This window comes from Phycodurus eques, chromosome 7 (assembly GCF_024500275.1).
Source record: "Phycodurus eques isolate BA_2022a chromosome 7, UOR_Pequ_1.1, whole genome shotgun sequence".
Lineage (NCBI taxonomy): Eukaryota > Metazoa > Chordata > Actinopteri > Syngnathiformes > Syngnathidae > Phycodurus > Phycodurus eques.
Genome location: NC_084531.1, coordinates 12,170,407 through 12,192,753, shown reverse-complemented (window position 1 = coordinate 12,192,753; position 22,347 = coordinate 12,170,407). Strand labels below are relative to the sequence as shown.

The window sequence follows — 22,347 nt, the reverse complement described above, 5'->3', positions numbered from 1 at the left end:
GGGGGGTATTTTGGTATAGAGAGTAGACTTGAGCGAGTCTGAGTGTGATTATTTGTTCACGTAGACGCATGTGTGCAGCGCGCCTTCAAATGTATAGGGGCTGTTTATGCTCACAGTCTGACATCAATACACATCCATTTTTAGTTGCTCATATAGTGTGTATGCATACGTACGGTTCTAGGACTCTTTTTACTTACTATTTTAATCACCAAATATGCTAGAATCTTAACGGTCGAAACACAAGCCATTGGGGCGAGTGGCGGGGTACACCCTCAATTCGTCGCCAGCCAATCGCAGAGCGCAGAGAGACAAATAACTATTCACGCTCACATTTAATTTAAAGTCTAAAATAAACCTAACATACACGTGTTTGGAATGCGGGAGGAAGCCGGAGTACTTGGAGAAAACCCACGCAAGCACGGGGGGGGGCATGCAAACTTCACACAGGGAGGCCAGAGCCCATTATATGGGCCCACGACCTCTGAACTGTGAGGCGGTCGTGATAACCAGTCGCCCACCACGGCGCCATAATAAAACTATTTAAAACAAAATAGAAAAATGAAGAAAAACACCCTTTGATGTTGCGAGCCGACCACGCCTCGTACCTTTTTAACATGATCAATGCTCATAAAAGCGTAAAAAGAAGTTGATCGACGCCTATTAAAACACAAATTGTGTAGTCACTGTTCATTCTGTTGATGTGCGCAGGACAGAATATGACGGACATGCAGAGGAGGGATTAAATGTGCCTGCGAGGTGAGTCTCTTCACGTGACACAACACTTTGCCTGATGCCTGTCGTTGTAAAGTCCTGAAAACACTTAATACTATGATTATTATTTCAAGAGCTCCCATTAATCATATCACGAGTGTAGCCAAACATTTCTTTAAGTGTCAAGATAACTTTCAAGACAAATGGGCCTCATGAAGCTTCGGAGTCATTAAGGTTGAAGTTTCATGATTCATCTATCGTACGGAAACAACAGCCCATCTTTAAGGTTTTTTAACCTTAAAGTGCTGATGGAACTATGTGTGCCACAATGTCAAATGATGTTGCCGTCACATACGCTATTTCCTGCATAATATCTCAAGTTTTATGATTGTATCGCTATACTTAAGAGCCTCCAAAATGTTGCAGTCTGCGTATTGACTTGTATGCGTGATGTTTTGCGAAGTATCGTTTGTGTTTATACAGTCATCATTTTAGTTTTAACTTTTACAAATTGGGTTCTTTTTTCCCCTCCAAAATTATTATTATAGGATTTTTCTTTTATTATTATTAATTGGAACTGTTTTATCAGTCATTTTATTTGCTGATTCTTTGGTCTGCCTTATTTTTTGTTTTTATTTCTGTATTTATCCCATTTTAATGACCAAATATGGTTCCTTGCCTTTCATCACTGTTATTCTATGCATAATTTGCTAAAGGTCTGACCTTAATGAATCAATTAAATGAATGTAACAATATGTTTATTATTGTGGCTGTAGTGTGCAGGAGTGCAGAATGGCACGGCGTCTTACTGAAGGCTGTTAAATATTTGATTAAGTTACACAAGAGGGGCAAAATATTCGGAACAGCTCACAGTCCGATGCCGTGCCCTTCGTCACCACACAAAATGCCAACCGTGATAATAAACATCCATCTGTCCATTTATTTTCGATTCTGCTGATCCTCATTAGGGCTGCGGGTGAGCTTGGTGCCTATCCCAGCTGACTTTGGGCAAGCGGTGGGGTACACCCAAGACTGACTGCCACCCAATCACAGGCCACATATAGCCAAGCAACCATTCCCACAATTTAGAGTGTTGAAGCAACCTAACGAATGTGAGAGGAAATCGGAGTGCTCAGCGAAAACCCACACGGGTCCTAATTTGAACCCCTTATCTCAGAACTGTGAGGCGCATCTGCTAACCACTAGGCCCACCATGTCGATGCTAATAAACTCATTTTAAATAAAAAAAAAGACCTACTTGAGAGTGTCAATCATAAAATGTAGTTCATGATCTTGTCCAAGTGTACCTAACGGTTTGGCCGCTGATACCGGGGCAGGACGGGACGTTTCACTTTTTTTTTGGGGGGGGGGGGGGGGGGGGGGGGGGCAGAATCCCCCCACTTGTTTGAGCGGTCCACTCCTCCGTCGCCCTTCCTCTCCCTCATTCTTCTTTTGCTCCGGCTGCTCATCAGCATTTGAAAGGCAACTTTGACAGTGAGAAAGAAAAAGTGTGGAGAGAGAGGGAGGGAGGTAGCTGGCTTGCTTGCTTGGGTGCGGGGTGGGGGTGGGGGGGGGGGGGGCGAGGGAGGTGGGGATAAACGAAATAGCACGAGGCGGGCAGAGAGCGAGAGAGCGCCAGGAAGAGACTGAGGCGAGGGGCTGAACAAGCACGCCTTTTATATGTACTAGTGACTGAGACAGAGAAGGGAGAGGGACCAGCTGAAGGCAGAGACAACTGGTGTGTGCACAGCTTTCCCTGGAGGAAATGGAAAGAAAGGAGCTTCAGCTCGGAGAGAGGGAAGGAGGGTAGCACGCTGGCTTGGGAGAGAGACAGAGACGAGGAGAGAGAGAGAGGAGAGGAGGGGGGGGGGGGGGGGGGCTGAAAGAGATTCTCACACTGGCTGTGTCCTAATCCGAGTCCATCTCCTGGAGGCAGCGGAGCAGAGTGTTAGTGAAGTGAGTCTAAGAGGCGAGGAGAGGTACATCAGCTAGCTCGTACGCACACACACACACACACACTTGGAGTCCACAATGTGTCCGGCATTGCTTCTGTGAAAGTGAAAGAGGGAGGCGGTGGTGGGGGTTATGGGGGGGGGGGGGCTGATGGGACAGACGCTGCCCTGGTCCTGAGCTTATTCGACTCCACACACACACTCACGTAGACACGCACACACACAAACAGAGTGTTTGTTTGCTGTGTTTAGGATCGAGGAGGTGGGGTGGGGTGGGGGGCACCCTGGACAGGGCAGAGCTAGGGAACCGGAGAAGAGGAAGAGAGAAAGAGAGAGAGAGAGAGAGAGAGAGAGACAAAGTGGATGAGATCAGAAGCAGCACATCCCAAGCTGGAAATGCCCGTCAGGTGAGTAGATAATGCAAATTGAAACACACACGCACACACACACGTGCATGCTTGCTTGCTTGTACACATGTACACATTTTTACGTGCAACTTTTATCAAATAGTGTGAATCTCAATATGTTTTTCCTGTCTAAAACTTTTTCTTTAAAAGAGTGACTTTTAAAGTCGCTCTCATCTCGTAACATTGCGTTTGCAATGTGTGATTTGTTTCATTTCTTTCCTTCTCTCCAAATGCCCTTGAACTAGTAACTCCTGCACACATTCCACTTGGCTTTCATTCGCCTCCTTAATATTTGCTTTTTAGATAAACTTATTCGTGAAGGATGTCCTTGATAATAATGACTGGCCACTTTAGAGGTACACACTGCGCCCGCGTGTGTGTGTTTGTGTAGGAGTGTGCGATGTTGAGAGCGCCAAGCAGTGGATGCCTGTCCACCTGCAGAGGCAGAATTGGTCACAGTTTAGTGGCTCAGTAACATCGGGTGCCTTCAGGCAGTCTGCAGCAGGTGGTCCGAGTTGGCGCAATGACTGTGACCAATACACAAAGTAAACAGCATCAAACCAGCACTTTGTTGTCACTTCGCTGCTCCCACGGTGTCTCGCTCTTTGCTCTTATTGACTTTGATTTTATGTATGCACGTCGCTCATAATGATTGGTATGCAAGATCCCTCTTGTGCCTGTCTTGGATCTTTGCATACAACTTTTTTTCCTGGAAGTGCCTGTAAAACCTCTGCCAAGAAGCTGTATGAGTGTTTCTTAGTGGGATTACACATGCCACACATTTTGGCTGGAAATCCTGGATTTGTTTTGCTGTTTCTGCAATTTCTCAGTGAAAATTGTCTAAATCTCAAAATTCCGACATGTGAATGTATTGATCCAAATTGTCAAGGCTTGGAGGAGGTCTGAATTCAATGACAGTGTAATTCGTGGAAAGTGTGCTGTGCCATATCATTTCCCAAACACGCCCCTGCTTGAATAGCAGCTGCCATGGATAAATGCGCACATAACCTGACAAAATCACTACCAGCTCTATATACAGAATACAGAAAAAGTTCCCTTTGGAATTTTGATGCCCCCCCACCCCAAAAAAAAAAAAGATGAATATTTTTCCTTTTACGTTGCACTCAGTCTGTGCCAGGAGCTCCAATAAAAATGGGATTGCGCCCCTGACTCGAAACAGACCCGCGTCATCACATTTCGTGCATGGGCCCGCTGAGCCTCTGAGCCTCTCCATCCGCTTCAACCCTGACATGTGCAAGTGTGTGTGTGTGTACACGCTTCGCCTCTCCCGTGACCCACCTTTAGGCCTTTTTTATTAGGCTCCGGCTTCTTCCTCTGGATTCCATCTAAGGCGTTGCGCTCGCCGCCAAAAGGCGGGCGACCCTGCCCCGCATCGCTTCGATGGTAGACGAGCAGAAGGAAATTTAAAAAACGCATTTTAAAGGCTGCATCGGGAGAAGTCTCATTTCCCCCGCATCAGCACCTCTGAGTTTTTTTTCTTTTTTGATGATGATGATGCTGTGAGCTTTGCATCCTCTTTGCCACCATTACGGCGAAAACCTCCTTTGAGCATAACTAATCACCACGCTGTGTGAATTTGTAGAAATAAGCGATGCGAGAAATAAGTGTGATTCATATTTTATGAGACGTGTAGGGAAACCCCCTATGTCGACCATAATTCCGTCTGTGATGCGGACTTCCAATTGTTTTAATTTTAAAACAAATTTTCCCATGGGGATTGACTCAAATGGAATGAGTCTGTTTCAAGGTCAAACCATCATAACCAATATTAACTGTACAGGAAACAACATAACATTTTGACAAGTGGTTAAAAGGAGTTAACTGATGTTAACAATAGGACATTCCAACATTAATACCATATTTCCTCGAACTGTAATTATGGCTATTCATTGAAACTATTGGTCACACAGACAAAGTTTTAACTTTGGAGCTCTGTTGCTAACCAAAACAGCAGCACCTTAACATGTAAACGGTTTTGCAGATGAATTAAAGTGTGGAGACAAATTTCCTGGATGTATTCGATATGATCTTTTGTTTTGTGTAGACAGCGCCTTTAACAATGATCAGCGTAGTGTAGACTGTGGTGTCATCGCTCCACAATGCTGTGTGTTTCCCCTTAATCATTTCCCAGTTCTATTCTCTACTTTTCCCTTTTGGCATCAGAACAAAAGCCAAAGACTAAAAAAAATGATATATATATATATATATATATATATATATATATATATATATATATATACAATATATATTATATATATTGTCAGCTCATCATCTTATGATGTATATCCAGTTGCTCCTGTGTTGTATTGTTTGCATTTATTTTTTTAACAGCAAATTCACCTTGAAATCAGAAGACAACCTAATTTTTAAGTCTGCAACCGTTGTGAAATTTATGTTTAGAAGTAATTTTCTGGAAAAAAAAAAAGCTGTGATATCGGTAAAAAGTTAAGAAAATATTTTCTTTCAAAATGAAAAGAATAAATCCAATTTGTAGTAGACTGTTACTTCAGTAGGCCACAAAAATAATATAGATGGCCAGATCTGGCCCCTGGGGCTCGAGTTTTACACCTGTGCCAATGTCACTCAATGACATTAAAGGGGAGTTTACAATCTTAAAAAAAAAAAAGTATTACTTTTTTCATGTTTGTCAAAAGAGTCATTATGGCTTGACAGTAGTACATGAAAAATAGGGTCTACGAAAAAAAATCAGCCTTCGCTAGCCGAATCTTGTGCCGCTACAAGAAACCACCACGCTTGAGAAAAAACAGCCAAGAGGCAGAAGGCATGACTTACGAGGTGTCAGTCATTTGTCGGGCACTCGTGGGCACACTCATCACAGGCACAATCTTGCGACCGTGCTAAAAATAACATTTTAAACTAATAACTTTTAGTGTTATAGTAACACTCTGTTACGAATAAATTGCTTTTCTAGGGTAACAATGTAACAGGTCAACGCAAAGCTTTCTCTCTGTGATTGGTTGTTTTTCCTCAGGCGAGATGATTTCTTGTATATCAAATTAGCGGCACCAGATGTGGACAAAGACACAAACTAATTGTTTTTTTGTTTTTTGTTTTTAATTGCAAACTTCCCTTTACGTTTTGCAGTCAAGCACGATGATTTAGTGCAATGAGAGACATTTTTCTGGTTGAAAAAATCCAGTTTCAAATGCAGTTTGACTTGTGGGGATCCATTGTAAATCTACATAAGATGCACGTGTTATGTTCCTCTCTTCTTCGCGCGCACACACACTCACACACACACACAGACACACACTAAGGTGTTCAGTGTCGACCATATTGACAGACAGCCGCTCGCACACTTCCTGCTTCCGTGCGCACGTGTGTGTGTGTGCTTGAAGAGCGTTGACAGACAGTGTGTGTGTGCGTCTGTGACAGAGGGTGTCAGCGCGGTGTCAGGGAGATGTGTTTAGTGTCACACTCGGCTGACCTGATCTCCACTCGGACTGTCCACTCGGGCCCCGTGGCGGCTCCTTACATAACCCCCGCTGTCATTCACACGCCGGCCTGGAGGGATTCACCAGCTTACTCACATTGCACTTTGTCACATGATGTGGTGCATTTCTAATTTTCATATCTGTCTATTTCCTATCTTGTTGTGTCACTATATGATGTGGTAAAGTAACACAAGTTTACCCAGTGAGTTTATGGCCGTGTGTGAGAATGTAACATGAGGCCGGTGGATATCCGGCTTCCTCCAGACACCTACACAACTTTTCTGAACAGTGACTTTTGCACCTGGCTAATTGATACATCCATGTTAGTGCGTGTGCGTCGTTGTGTGTGTGTGTGTGTGTGTGTGAGTACGTGTGTGACCCTGTGCTCCGCACTGTGTCCTGTGGTTATTTGGAGGTCAGAGCTTATGTGGTCCCTGCCTGCGGGAGTGGATTTAGCCTTCTGCCTTGTAGGCCAGTCCACTCTGCACTTCTACAGTCAGCAGGACTCGCTACTCGTTCACCAGGAACTATTAGCTATGTATATATTAAGGAAGCAGAAACACATATCTTAGGGGTGTCAAACACAGTCTGATCTGAGGGCCACATTGTTGTCATGAGGGACGTTACGGCTCAACTTGATTGCTCGAGCACTTCTAACAAAACAACTGTAACAAAGTGCTTTACATAATGAAGATCCAACATAAAACACAATAGATAATAATAAATAAACTCCTGCAGTGCCTCTGCTGTGTCTTTGACCAAACTGTCAGCATTGTAGTTTCCCTGGGAAACCCATGAATCTATAATCACCTTGCTATAGCTTATTGTTACATATATACGATTGCCCTTGCGTTTCAGTATTAAATGCATGCTTTAACAAAACATTTTAAAATCAGGAGTCATGGAAAATAGTGACAATCCAATATAAGTACTATTGTTCAATGTATGTTAAGAAGGGATCTGGTGTGGGAAAAAATGCTTGCAATATCTGTAAAAAGTGAAGAAAAATTCTGGCACAGTAGACCCTTTATTTGCTTTTGTGGGCCAACAGAAAGGATCTGGCGGGCCGGATCTGACCCCCAGGCCTTGAGTTTGACACATGATTAGGAACCTCATATTTGATGCACGGTGAAATGAGAGCTGATACAAGAGCTGTATCAAAAAGGTGCTTTTCAGTTATAACGATCTAGGAATGTCCTTAATTTGGCCAAATGACGTCAGCCCAAAATGATGTAGTGCGGTTCTACGCCAGGCCAGGTCAGGTGGCTACTTCTCTTGGCCAGTAGCAGCAATAAGAAAGGCAAAATATCACAAAAATCACACCACACATCACTTCAAGCAAACATTATGTATGGTCAGAGGTAAAACAAGTAAGAAAAAAAAAAAAGCAAATAAAGAAAAACATTATACTGTAAAAGTTACTTTTGTACGTGTAATGGATAGTAGTGCAGTTACACCACTGCAAGTACAACCACAATTATAATCACATTGTAAAATTAATTACATCATTGTTATCAAGTCTTGAAACAGCTCTTCTATTGGATCTCATTTGACTGTGTAGGTGTACCTAATGAAGTGTCCAATGATTGTCTGTTACCACATTTACCCGTAAATCCAATGTTAAGCCCTTTCCTCCTGCAGAGATTAAACTGATGTGTGCTCTTCTAATTGGGCCGGCCTTCTTTAACACCCAGTTCAGCTACCACAGGACTCATTAATATAACTTTTAATTGTTTTCACTGATTGTTTTTTAATTCTCAGACAAATCTGCTTGATCCTGCGCATATTGTTGTAGTCGAAAGAGAAACAATCTGCTACTTGAACGCATTCTTTTTTTTTTCCTGAAGAGTCCCCTGCTGCTGTCGTGTATAAAATGACATTAGACTACAAAGCCCTGAAGTACAACAGCTCGCATAATAACAGCAAGCTCTTCTTGTATAGAAGTCAGTCAGACCCGATCCAGTAGCTGTCAAGGAAAAAAGTTTCCATATTGCCTTTTCAAAGATAATAATGCTCCATTTTGATTGGCACTTTTATAGGGGTATTAATATAGCAATATATTTATTATTGTTGTTGTCAGACTGCGTCATTCTGAGAGGTACCTTGAATATTTTGGTTACCTTATAATAAGGGTAGAATACTAGAAAATACCGGAATGATGTAGTTCTGCACTTTATCGGGTGCATCAAATGAAGTGTGTAGTTGGCGATTCTTCGAGTTCTGTGAGGCGGCGTGGACATGAAAGGGAGGCTCACCAAAGCTTCTTAATAAATAAGAGAATAAGTAATAAAAGAGAAGGAGGAGAAATGTATTGATCAGCAATGGTGAACATTAGCAACACCCCTACTTCTTCCCCCCCCCCCATCTTATCTTCATTCCTCCATCATTTCTCTCTGATTTGCCTCACTCCACCCCCTCGTCCTCACTCTTCTAATCATTTATTTATTGGCCGTCTTTCTTCAGTTTTCCGCCGGTTTTCGGGACATTTCGACTTTAAGGAGTGCATCATTCCTTTTCTTTGCTTCAGAACCTTCATCAAGGAACCCGAGGGTGGGCAGGGTCACTCCGGTCCAATCTAACACTGTATTGATTCCATTAGATAATTAATGACCCAGGCAGGGGCCAAGGGAGGAGCAGAGAAGGCAGGGGGTACGAGGAGGAGGGTAGTGACCAAGGGGCTGGAGAAGTGTGGCGGTGGGGCCCTTGAGAGTTGGAGAGAACCTTGGATTGGGAATGATCACCCAGTCGTCAAGGTCAACCGCAGCATACGGAGGCAGAATGCGGAGCAAGTGAGAATGTGGAATATTAAGAGATCGGGACCCTGACACGGTTTTAGGGGGGTGGGGTGTTGAGGAGAGGGCGGGGGGTGGGTCTGTCATGCCCAGCAGCTGTCGATTGATCAGCGGTCGAAAGAAATATGTACGTTAGAAAGTCTTTTGACTTCCAAATCCTGAGGTCCAAGCAGGGCCGTAATGCATGATAAGTAGGTTTCAGCCCTCCAACCAGAATACCAAACTTCATCTCCCCCGACGCTGCAGACACTCAATTATAACTACTCAACAACATGAAAGCAAAGCTGCAAAACCAGCAACATTAAATATTCTGTTCATGTGATTTCCAAGCGTGTTTTTGCTACATCTTCCATGATATTGGACATTGACTGCCTAAAATATTATCCTCCAGAATATATTACATGGCTATTTTATGTGGACTCTCGTTTTACCTTCGGTTTTGGATAATTAGTAGAGGAACTGTAGGAGGCCCGTGTACACTGCGGGATGGCAAGAATAAATGCCTCGCGTCCTTTTATTTGCAAAAACAATTTCAGAATTCAGGGGGATAAAACATGCACCACAAGCTGTTGTGTATGTGTGCACACCTTTAAAGTAACGTTTGCTGGAAATAAAGCATTCTGTCTTTTTTCATGGTGGCTCCACAATATTTGACCACAAAGGAACAGCTTCCTTCAGGCCACTCGCACACATTTTCAACTGGATTTCGGTCTGGTCTCTGGCTGGGCCAATCCAAATCTTCATTCCATGCTTTTGGTCAAGATGAAAGGTGAAATTCACCTTCATCTTTAGTAGTTCTACCTTGGTTTCAAGAGACCATGACAGATTTTCCCACATGCTTTTAGTAGACATGGTATGTTTTTCAACGTAACCCTGCTATCCAGTAGAAAGATCCATCCATCCATTTTTATAGTGCTTGTCCTATCCCAGCTGACTTTAGGTGAGAAGTGGGGTATACCGTGGACGAGTCACCAGCCAATTGCAAGGCACATACAGACAAACAACACTTTGACATTCACACCCTACAAATGTCGTCTTCAATGATCCTAACATGCATGTTTTTGGAATGTGGGTTGAAGCCGGTGTACTCGGAGAAAACCCACGCACGCACGCACGGGAAGAACATACAACCTCCAGGATTCGAACATCAGGACTGTTAGGCAGCCATGCTAACCACTCGGCTACGGTGAATCAAACTACAAGATTCAATGTCTCTTATACACGGAGGTATGGTGTTTTAGTGGCCATTTGCTGCTAGGCAGAATTCAATTGTGCCCACCAGGCCATCCATCCATTTTCCATACTTCTTATCCTCACGAGGGCCGCAGGGGTGCTGGAGCCTATCCCAGGTGACTCTGGGCAAGAGGCAGGGTGCACCCTCAAGTGGTCACCAGCCAATCACAGCCCAACAGGCTGATAACAAATAAATATGAATGGCAAGCTAGGGGATGACAGGCTGTGCCCCTGGACCAAAAGATGTCAGGAGTAAGAAGTCAGACGAAAAAAATGATTAGCAAAAATAAAACAGTTTGGATTACGAAATGAGTTTTATTCATCCATATCAGTATTAAATATGAAAATACGTATTACAAAGAACGAAGAACAGGGCACTGACCCCAAGATTAACTGATTGTTAAGAGTTGATTCTGATTGTTGATCTACAACCAACAGAGGCTCTGTTGATTCAGTCTCATCTAATTTTCTTTCTCAACAAGGAAAACATGACGTTGAGCTACATCAGCGCAGATTTCAGTTTAGGACATCCCATTAAAAATGATGTAGATAACGTGATTGTGAATTTTTCCCAAAGTCGATTAAGGAAATGTAGTCCAATGGCTATTTCTAGTTAATAATCCACGCAATAATAATCTAGAGTTCAAATAAAGGAAGAGACAACTAATTATCCTTTTTCACTATCTTGCGCCTGTCTTTTCACCTTTGCCTGATGGCAGTATGCACATTGTCAGTCTTGGCCAGGCTCTGTTCGGGGCCCCAGGGGTTGGGAGATGAGGCATAAAACAACCATGTCTCCACCTCGGGGAGCCGGTGGCGTGGCGGCGAAGGGCTATTGTCAGTCTGCGTGCAGTGTGACTCAAATGTGTTCATTTGCCTGATGTCGCCGACTCCCCGCGGGGTGGGCCGGCCCGGGGAGAGGAGGGGCACGTTAACGAACCTCTGACAGCTGGAGGCCCTAATTAAAACGTCCCTGCAGAAAATAAACAAGAGCCTGAGCCAAAGCAGCCAGCCAGCGAAATGCACGCCTGCGAAAGCTCGCCGCAGTGCCCTCGCCTCTCTTGGTGCTGCCACTGTGCCACGAGAGTGTGACTCTATAGGGTCACACACACGTGCTCATTGCACCTATGAATATGGAGCAGCCCCAGCAACACATTGGAAACACCTGCAGTCACACTTGATACAGGTTGATCTCGACAGCTGTTTGCAAAAGTCATATTCTACCTCCGACCGATTCATGAAGTCTCCTATTCCAAATATTTCCTTTACGGAACAATACTGCTAGATTTTTCCACCCGCCAGACGACACCGCTGACATTCATCCCGCTCTGCTGTTCCGTAGGATTAGCAGTCAAAGTGGCCGGCTCCATTTGGGTGAGTGCAATAATGGGCTGCCCAACCCGCCGCAAGGTTATGAGGCTGATTGAATAATTACCTGTGGAGGCCCCCTGTCCATTACGCCGATGTGACTGCCCGGATTGAATCGGGCAGATGGGAGAGATTGTGTGGGACAGAAAGATGGAGCGAGAGATTAGATAAGCAGAGATAAGGTCAATTAGGAGATAAACAAGAGGAAGATTTAATGGGAAAAGTCTGAGCTTGTGTATGTGAGGTGCTCAAATGAAACTCTCTTCTCTCGGATCTCCCTCTTACTGTACTTGATGTGTGTTTATCCTGGTGAGATAGACAAGGGGACGAAGGTGAATGTTGTTCGACAGGGAGGTGCTTCCTGCTGCTTGACCCGTCTCCCCTGCAGCAAACAGGCCGCTCAATAGGAAATAGTCAGATAATTACGGCGACCAACAAGCACGAAAATCCTTCAAAGTTAGTCAGGACACAACGTAAGAGTCTGCGGAGAGGACTTTTCTCTTCAAGATAAGGCTTACTTCTGCAGGTAAACTATCACAGCAGTGAACGCAACTGGGACACCAGTAACTCATTGGAGGGGTAACTCAGAGGGCTATCCTGGGGTATGGGTCGTGTCAGTTCATGTGTATATTCCATGCCGGTCGTGTGAAGTGAATCAGAGACCCTTTGGTCGCAAACCACTCATCCCGACTACCTATGTCAAACTCAATTGGAAAAAAAAAGGGTACCGCTACCAGATGGCAGAAAGTGATTGACGACCGCTGACCTGAACTGAAACCATTACAAATAGTAGTTGGGTTTGGGATTGCACTGCTAGATTTTTATTATTATTATTTTTTCAATATCCTTAAATAGGCGGCACGGTGAACGACTGGTTAGAGCGTCTGCCTCACAGTTCTGAGGACCGGGGTTCAATCCGCGGCCCCGCCTATGTGGAGTTTGCATGTTCTCCCCGTGTCTGCGTGGGTTTTCTCCGGGCACTCCGGTTTCCTCCCACATCCCAAAAACATGCCTGGTAGGTTAATTGACGACTATAAATTGCCCGTGGGTGTGAATGTGAGTGCGAATGGTCGTTTGTTTGTATGTGCCCTGTGATTGATTGGCTGGCGACCAGTTCAGGGTGTACCTCGCCTCCTGCCCGAAGATAGCTGGGATGGGCTCCAGCACGCCTGCGACCCTAGTGAGGAGAAGCGGCTCAGAAAATGGATGGATGGATGGATATCCTTCAATAAAAATGAAAACTAATCCAGCAGAAGTAGTGGGTGAGGAGGATAAATCGAGTCGATGTTGTAAATAGTTGTACAGAGGATATCACAAGTTGTAAACCACCGTGACCAGAAAGCAAACCCCCTTCATCGGGTTTGCGAACACATTTTCTCACAGGCACACTGTTTTGAAAATGTTTGCTTTGATTGTCGTTGAGTAATTTAGCAAACATAATGGCTAGCCTGCTGGTAGACCGCAGCAGGCTAGCCATATCACCGTCAAAAGAGCAAGTTGGTGCCATTAATCCATGTAACAGAAAAGTCAATTAATTAGCCAGTCCCTCAGTGATCATGTTAACTGTCCGAATTTCCACAATGTCTATTTTTGCATCACTTCCCTGTTGAAATGTAAATTACGCCCAAACGTCCATCTTCTTTTTGACTGACACTTTACACATTCAAACTATCACAGTAGAGAAATAGGCTAAATTTCTCATTCAAGCATTTGCCCTATTTTCTTAATTGCTCTGCCTTAGTCAAATAACATGGAAGGAATTGTTTACCAATGGTTCCATGTTATGGTGAATAGGTCTATACAGGAAAGCCAATAGAATCTGTTTGTCAGTTCAGGGGATCCTAGATTCAGTCCGGTCCTGAGATACAAGGTTTCGAGGCTCCAGCTCATCCATAACCTAAATAAGGACAAGCAGCATAGAAAATGGATGCACGGATATTGGGAAACAAAACACCCTTTTCTTTCCTTTCAATGAAACAGCCCAGATTCTGTCAAGCCACTTGGTTCACTTCAGTACAGTACACATTCTAATCCATTGTAAAGGGTCCAAAAGAGCTACACCCGAATCGTCCTACTTCTCAGTACCCATTGTTGGGGTGCAGGCCGCAGTGCTTTGTGGACATCGGCGCTAGACATTGTGCTGTCTATTGATTGGTCAACAGATTTGTCTGTCTTCTACCATTTTAGAAGGGAATTAATTGATTAGGATGAAGAAATCGAGGAACTGTGTTCCTTGTTTACACAACACTGTACCAGTTACATTCATTGCCTGAACCGTATCATGGTGAACTGAACCGAACTGAACTGAACTGCTTTGTGGAATTGTGGCTTCAGTCATCAAGTTCTGATCAAACTACTGCAATGCAATCATCCAGGCTAAGGTTTTCTGTGAGTGTCATTATTTTTAAACTCGTAGTCATGATTTTGGGCTTAAGTCAATCTAAACCATGGTCATTGTTGAAATAATACATACTTGAATTTTCTGTGGTTGTTTTTTTTTCTAGTTCAGTTCAGTTTGTTACATTTTCAAATGGTACACCCTGATCGGACTAGCTTTTCTATTATGTGAGGCAGTGAAATATACCCATCGATCTATCCGTTCCATCCATCCATCCGTTTTCTATTGCGCTTACCCTCATTCGGGTTGCAGGAGAGCTGGAGCTTATCCCAGCTGATCTTTATGAGGAGCGGGGCACACTCCTGACTGGCTGCCAGCCAATTGTAGATCAGAATACACAGTATTGTCCTAGGTATTGCTCTTTGCTTTCATTGTCATTGATTCCCTGCCAACCAATCAGTATAGAGCAGTCTATCTCCACTCAATAGATACTGTACCTACAGTATGTGGTTGGTATACCAAGAATAGGCTGCAAGAACGTGCACAGGGTACAGGTGTAAATTATCTTTTAGTATCCTTAACCTTTACTGCTTGGTGGAAATGGGGCTTGAGCTTTCAGCTCAGTATAATGTTGTGACTACAAAGATACTGTGCACATGTTCGGCTCTATGTATAGATTGCAATGATCTAAGGAGACACTTGGATGTCAAACGAGCATTTGGATGTGAGCCATTGACCCAACGTCCCTGTTCAACAACCAATCCATTTGACTGTGCTGTATTTGAACGTGGTCCAAGAGGTTGTCATGCATATACAATATTTCAACATTGGCTGGTGCAGCTCCAATCTCTGTCAATCTCGCATAGGTTCTCTTACTCTATTGGGCTAATCCAGCTCAGGCACAGTCAGAGTGTAGAGTGAGAAAGCGAGAGGGCATCTCAGGCTCAAGGGCATGACACCGTGGCGCTCGGGGCCACGCGAGCCCTTTAAATGTCAACACAGCACAGGGGGATGGAGACGGTAACTTGGGATGTAGGAGGTGTGCTGTTTATGAACAGAAGGTAGGAGAATATTGGTATCATCTTTGAAACTCCACACAGGCGGGGCTGAATTTGAACCCGGGTCCTTTGAGGCAGATGTACTAACCACTCGGCCACCGATCCGCTTGATTTGACTTGTTATACTGTATTTTGTTTTAATAATACAACGTTAGGAGCTTGTTAAATTTGTTATGAAATGACGGTCAGGCAGGCAGAGAACTTTGACACACTTTTTAACCTCTCTCTGGCAATCTCCGTGGTGGTTGGGAAAATGCATTGTCTTTCTAAATACATGTCAATTTTTCATGTTATTCCTTGATTTGAAACTTGCCATATGATATATTGTTTTCAGAATATCGTTTAGTATAGTCAGACAACTAGCAAACACACATCGATGTACGATTGATAAAGTTAACCCGAATAGAGAGAAAGAAATATCACAAATATCAGAATCATTGCCCCAATTTTATGGATTTATGGATGGGCCTTTTCCTCTCCATATTAAAAAGCTCAACACATAGGAGGAAAACGCTTAACATCTATATTATAATATATTTTCAGAGGTTGAAGTGGCCATACTGTAAGTCGCAATGTCCACTTACATTTTGATGAAGAGTGATTGCAGTATTCTCACATTAAGCGAGATAATTGCCTTTTCCAGTGAGTGTCACTCTTGATGCTCCATATATGGAGAGGAAAACGTTTGTCCATAAAATCCAAAATATTAGGGCAATCGTTAATATTTTTAGAGGTTGAAGTGGGTATAGGTAGCGTTGTCCACATACATTTTGGTGAAGAGTGATCGCAGTTAAGCAAAGCTTTTTTATGGTTACTTCAAGAGATGCAACCATATTTTGTTTGTGGTGGTGGTGGTGGGGCGGGTCAGTTAATTCTAAACTGGTGATTAAAACAATTATATGAATTATGTAGACAATATCACAAACACTTATCATCTAGCTTTGAATTTATCCATCCATTTCCTGTACCGCTTTTCCTCACTATGGTCTCTGGTGTGCTGGAGCCTCTCCCAGCTATCTTCGGGCGAGAGGCGGGGTACACCCTGAACCCGTCGCCATCCAATCACAGTAGTTTTGAATTTAGTAATTTATTATTAATACAGTGACACCAGAAAGTATTCACACCCCTTCACATTTTCTACATTTTGCTGTTACAGACTTATTCTAAAGCTGATTTGAGTATAGTTTTCTTTAAAGAAAATCTACATAAAATATTCCAGTATTAAGTAAAAACATATTTTCAGACATTTGTGTAAATTTATAAAAAAGGTAAACATTTAAACATAATAGGTACAGAAATATTCACACCCTTTGCTATGACACTCAAACTTAAGCTCAGGTGCATCTGATTTCCACTGATCATCCTTGAAATGCTTCTACAACTTGAATGGAGTCCACCTGTGGTGAATTCAGTTGATTGAACATCATTTGGAATGGCTCACACATGCCTATATAAGGTCTCATAATTGGCAGTACATATCAGAGCAGAAACCCAACCAGTGAAGTCTAAGGAATTGTCTACAGACCTCCGAGACCGGATTGTGTCAAGGCACATATCTGGGGAAGGATACAAGAGAATTTCAGCACCATTGAAGTCCCAAAAAGCACTGTGGTCTCGATTATTCAGAAATCGCAGAAGTTTGGAACCACCAGGACCCTTCCTAGATCTGGCTGTCTGACCAAGCTGAGTAACCAAGGAAGAAGGGACAAGGTCTGAGAGGTGAACAAGAACCCTACGGTCACTAAGGCGGCGCTCCGGTGTTCCCTTGGACAGATAGGAGAATCATCCAGAAGGTCAACCATTGCTAACACACTCTACCAATCAGGCCTTTATGGTAGAGTGGCCAGACGGAAGCCACTTCTCACTAAAAGGCACATGGCAGCCTCCTTGGAGTTTGACAAAAGGCACCTGAAGGATTCTCAGACCTGCAGAAACAAAATTCTCTGGTCTGATGAAACCAAAATAGAACTTTTTGGCCTGAATTGCAAGCGTCATATCTGCCATCATATTTCTGGTGCAGGAACTGGGCGACTAGTCCGCATAGAGGGAAAGATGACAGCTGCCAAATATAGAGATTCTTCAAGACAACTTGCTCCAGATTGCTCTGGAACTCACAGTAGGGCGTCGATTCACCTTCCAACATGGCAATGACCCAAAGCACACAGCCAAGATAACAAAGGAGTGGCTACAGGAGCAGGCTGTGAATGTCCTTGAGTGGCCCAGCCAGAGCCAGGACTTAAATCCAATCGAACACCTCCGGAAATACCTAAAAATGGCTGTCCACCGACCCCCCCATCCAACCTGATCTTGAGAGGATCTGTAGAGAAGAATGGGAGAAAATGCCCCAAAACAGGTGTGCCAAGCAAATAGAGACATACCCAAGAAGACTTGAGGCTGTGATTGCCGCCAAAGGTGCTTCAACAAAATATTAAGCTAAGGGTGTGAGTATTTATGTACCTGTTATGTTTACATTTTCAATAAATTTGCACAACTATCTAAACATGTTTTTACTTTGTCAGTATGGGATGTTTCATGTAGATTTTTTACAAAGAAAACTATACTCAAATCAGCTTTAGAATAAGTCTGTAACAGCAAAATGTGGAAAAAGTGAAGGGGTGTGAATACTTTTTGGTGGCACTTTAGCTGAGAGTGGCAATAAAAAAGCTTGAACCCGGTATTATTATATTTATGCCAAACTGCCACTTGTTGTGAAGTGAGTTGCGCCACCCGCCACCATCCAGCGCTCATATCTCAAGTTTGCTCTCGCAAGTTGAAGCAAAAAGATTGTACGATCGACGTCTCGTATCTCGAAAAACTAAAGCGGGTCACTGATATCTCAAGACACCACTTTCCTACATTCCTACGACAATACTGACGTATGACGTTACAAATGGCACAAAATGAACAGTGTTTGTACAGTGGCGTAAGAATATCGTCGCTGTCAGGCAGAAACCTCGCATCTCCAAAACCACTGCTTTTTAGGAAATTCTCGAGTTGCCAAACCCTGAATCATTAAAGTTGGTATTATACCTTATATTTCTATCATATGCTGTTGAGTACCAACATCAACATACCTTCATACCTTCCCAAAATCATGCTCAATCACTGATTATATTTGACGAAAAATCGCTAATTTATTACAGTCAATGATTAGAATGTTAGGGACATGTTGTACGTGAACTAATTCAAAGTTCAGTTCACCGTTCCAAAAATGAAGTAGTTTAGTTCATCGTTCATAATTCATGATTTTGACCTAAGTTCCAAACATAAAAATAGTTTGTTCTTTTTTATTTTTCCCTCTCTCAATATGTTGCTGATGGGCTATTACCCTCAAAATACTGGCATTTTATTTCCACATTGTTACCACCCTTTCACTCCACTCGAGTAGCCAGCTGCAGCTTTCACCCTAAATTCTCAAAAACATGAGGAAAAATGTGTTGCTTGAATGGTCTTTTTTTTAAATGAGGAATTAAAACAAAAACAGTACTCTTGTCTTTAATATGCAAACAAAGACACGCAACACAGTAGGACAGGAACGATTGTGAAAGGGCTGATAACTTTGCATTCCTCGTAGCTTTGGCCTTACTATATTGACAAAATTTATTTTATCTAGTCTTATTACAAAATAAAATAAATTCAATATTATGGCAGTGTGGTAGTGTAGTGTTTTATGTAAAGCAGTCTGATACAAAGAATAATTTTCCAAACGAACACATTCTCTCTAATTTACAGCGTTCCTGATCGCACCTCGTGCATGTAAAGATGAATGGCGGCCGCACTGAATCCGTTGCCAAATTCAGCGTTTGTACCCTGACATATGAAGGGTCTTACTATATACAGTATCATGTGTTCAGACGGGAAGGAAGTCCCTAACAAAACCTGGCACTCTAACAAAAATTAACTTGCGTTCAAAAACCATTCATAGACACCAAAATGACCACATTCTCAATAACGTTCATCAGGTAAAAAAATGAACCAAGTTAATTTCACCCAAAATATAAGCTTGTTCATGAAGTTTTATTCATTGAAGTCATTCAGGTGCATTGTCATTCCAAACTCTATTTCAAATGTCTGAGAGCCATTTAAAAAAAAAAAATAAAAAAAATGAAATTACCGTAATTTCTTGTGTATAATGCACATTCCCCCCCCCCCAAAAGAAAATTGTCAAAAGTCAATAGTGCGCATTATACATAGGTATAGGGGGAAAATGAAAAAGACACATTTTATAAATGTATGGCGCCATGTAAAGGTTATAAAGAAGTCATTCCAATATGCCACCGCCCCCTAGAGGTTATGAAAAAGTTGTGCACTTTCATTCTAGTACGCAACCGAGAGGTTATGAAAAAGGTGTAGCCTACACTTTCATTCCAATGTGACAGGGGTACATATGACTGCATATATGTACAATTGTGCTCATAAGTTTACATATTTGATAATAATTTGTGAAATATCTTTTTTTATTTTTTATTTTTTTATTTTTAAATACGACTGACAACTGAAAAACAACCATCATTAATTTCTTTATGGTTATGTTTTGTTTAATGATAATGCTTTTCTGAAATTCTTGACAGTTTAATTTGAATCCCATTAAAATAAAATTAAATGTGTTTCGCCTTGTCCTCCCACATCCCAAAAACATGCATGGTAGGTTGATTGAAGACTCTAAATTGTCCGTAAGTGTGAATGTGCGTGCGAATGGTTGTTTGTTTATGTGTGCCCTGCCATTGGCTGGCGACCAGTTCAGGGTGTACCCCAGCTCTCACCCGAAGATAGCTGCGATAGGCTCCAGCACGCCCGCGACCCTAGTGCGGATAAGTGGTACGGATGGGCGGATGGACATATGAGGGTTCGGCCTGGCAGCAAAGATATGTGATCATGCGGTACTAGAAGACACGCTCACTTACTGTTTTTCGTTGGGTTGTTTTACTGTATATTAATGACCCAGAAGTGTTTTTCCCTATCTATTCATCTATCCATCTATTAAAAAGTGCCTTTGCCAAAAATGATAACTAAATCATATTTTCCCTCCTCTTGTCGGGACACCCAGGTCTGAGTCTGTCAGCTCGCCCGCCAATCAGAGCCTTCGTTAAGAGCGGCGTGGGCGCCAGATTGGGAGAAGGATGGCCACCATGCCATTTGTCAGTGAGGGGAAGTGTGTGAGCGTGGAATGGGATTTCCTGCAAGGACTTCTGGCCAAGCCTCCTACCCTGCCCTGGTGAGACAACACACACGCACACACACACACACACAAACACTCACACTGGATGATACCATTTAAACCTCGGCGCATGTCTATGAATTCATCTGAGCAAGGTGAAATGCACTCATTTACACGTGGAAAACACACTGTATCGATGCATCACAATCCAGGAAAGAAAGAGTGCTAGAAAAATCCAATGTGTATTGTTGCTCACCTGTCAATTGCGCCGGTGTTGCCAATCTGCACTCGATTGGCGGGAGATTAAGTAAATTTGGCTGGAATTATTAATGGGCAGTCAGTTACGGGCGGATATAAAAACTAAGCATAATCAATGTGTGTATTGATTGTTCTCTGTGGCTGGGGTCGTGGCTGTATAATAATGAGATATTACAGGGGCTGACACACCCACACACACACACGCACGCACGCACACACACACACACACACACAATTTATACATATTAGACAATAGCAAAGAGAAATGCAACCGCTGTCACTTTATTGAAGTACAAACTACCACAATGTGCTGCACGCACACATTTTCAGGGGGATAAGAATCAAAACGAGTGAGGGACAAATGCTCACCACACACACACACACACACTTCCCCCCTGTGCACAGCAGCGACACAAATTGTGAAGTGGTGGTGACAACATAATTCCAGCGCTCAGGCCCCATTGAGGAGAGTCAATACCCAATCAGAGAGACAGGCTACCTGAGCCCAGCCCCTCCAACACCCCCCTCGCCCTTTCTGTCACTGTGCCCCTCCTTCTCCTATTGATCCCTCAATCAAAGCCCCGGCTCACAAGCCTGGGACCAGATGAGAGCGAGCCAGCGTGCAAGGGAAAGCGAGGGTTGTGTGTGTGTTTGTGTGTGTGTGTGCGTGTGCGTGCGTGCGTGGGTTCACGTATGGATTTGGAAGCAAATGGCATTATTAGGAGTGTGCTGTGGTAGACAGAAGAGGGGAGTTTGTCTGTAATTACCAAGCCAATCTGCTGGAGATGGGTCACGATACAGATTGTTTCACTTGAATTGCAGCAGGGCCATTACCATTCTATGTATTTACGAGATGAGCTTTCAGATTGATGCGGCGGCTCATAGCTCGTTTACCCGCAGCGCACCTTCATCAACAGGTGGTCAGCACGTGTTTTTCTGATTTCTGGGTTATCATCTGGCAGGCCCGCCGCGCACCAAGCAACACGGATGAACGCGACTGTATTGTTGCTCCATGTGTCGGGGTCTGCAACTAGCCTTATTGTCATATCACATAAGTGATATGTTTCCAGATCTGACAATAAGATCGAGCTGGCCACTGTCAAGCCATACCAATACTATATATACAGTATTTACAGTACATACACTGTGCTCCAAATTAATATGCAAATGATATTTTTACTCTGATTTTCCTAAATAGCCAATGCAAATGACAGTCAGTCATTCAGTCAGGGGTGGATTCGGGCCACACCATGAGTTTCTCTCCCTGCACATACAGTAGCGGTCAATGAAGCAGAGGGATTCTTTGCAGCATGAGATTCACTGACGAGTGCCGTGTAACCCTGAATGGTCTGGAAAGATGGAGTAGTGGATAGTTGGTGGATGGCCACCATGTCCCAACAAGGCAGCAAGAAGGTGACGGATTTATGTTTTGGGCCAGATTCATGAAGAGCGAGCTGGTCATACCCTTTAGGGTCCCTGAAGGTGTGGAAATGACCACAGAAAAGTATGCAGAGTTTCTGACTGACGACTTTCCTTCATCGTACAAAAAGAAGAACCGTGCTGTCTGGAACAAAATTATCTTCATGCATGACAATG

At 43.3% G+C, this 22,347-nt stretch overlaps 1 protein-coding gene across 2 annotated transcripts in view; it reads left to right on the top strand.

Annotated features, from left to right (window-relative positions):
* Nucleotides 1-22,347, top strand: part of npas1 (neuronal PAS domain protein 1) — a 69,610-nt gene that overhangs the window by 181 nt on the left and 47,082 nt on the right. Inside the window, exons 2-3 of one of the 2 annotated variants that reach the window (XM_061682444.1) lie at nt 709-756; nt 20,383-20,550. In XM_061682444.1, the coding sequence (XP_061538428.1) occupies nt 20,456-20,550 (95 nt within the window). In that variant the 5' untranslated portion in view covers nt 709-756; nt 20,383-20,455. Of the gene's footprint in view, nt 1-708; nt 757-2,894; nt 3,071-20,382; nt 20,551-22,347 lie in introns of those variants that run through there. The other variant, XM_061682442.1, reaches the window with a different exon arrangement.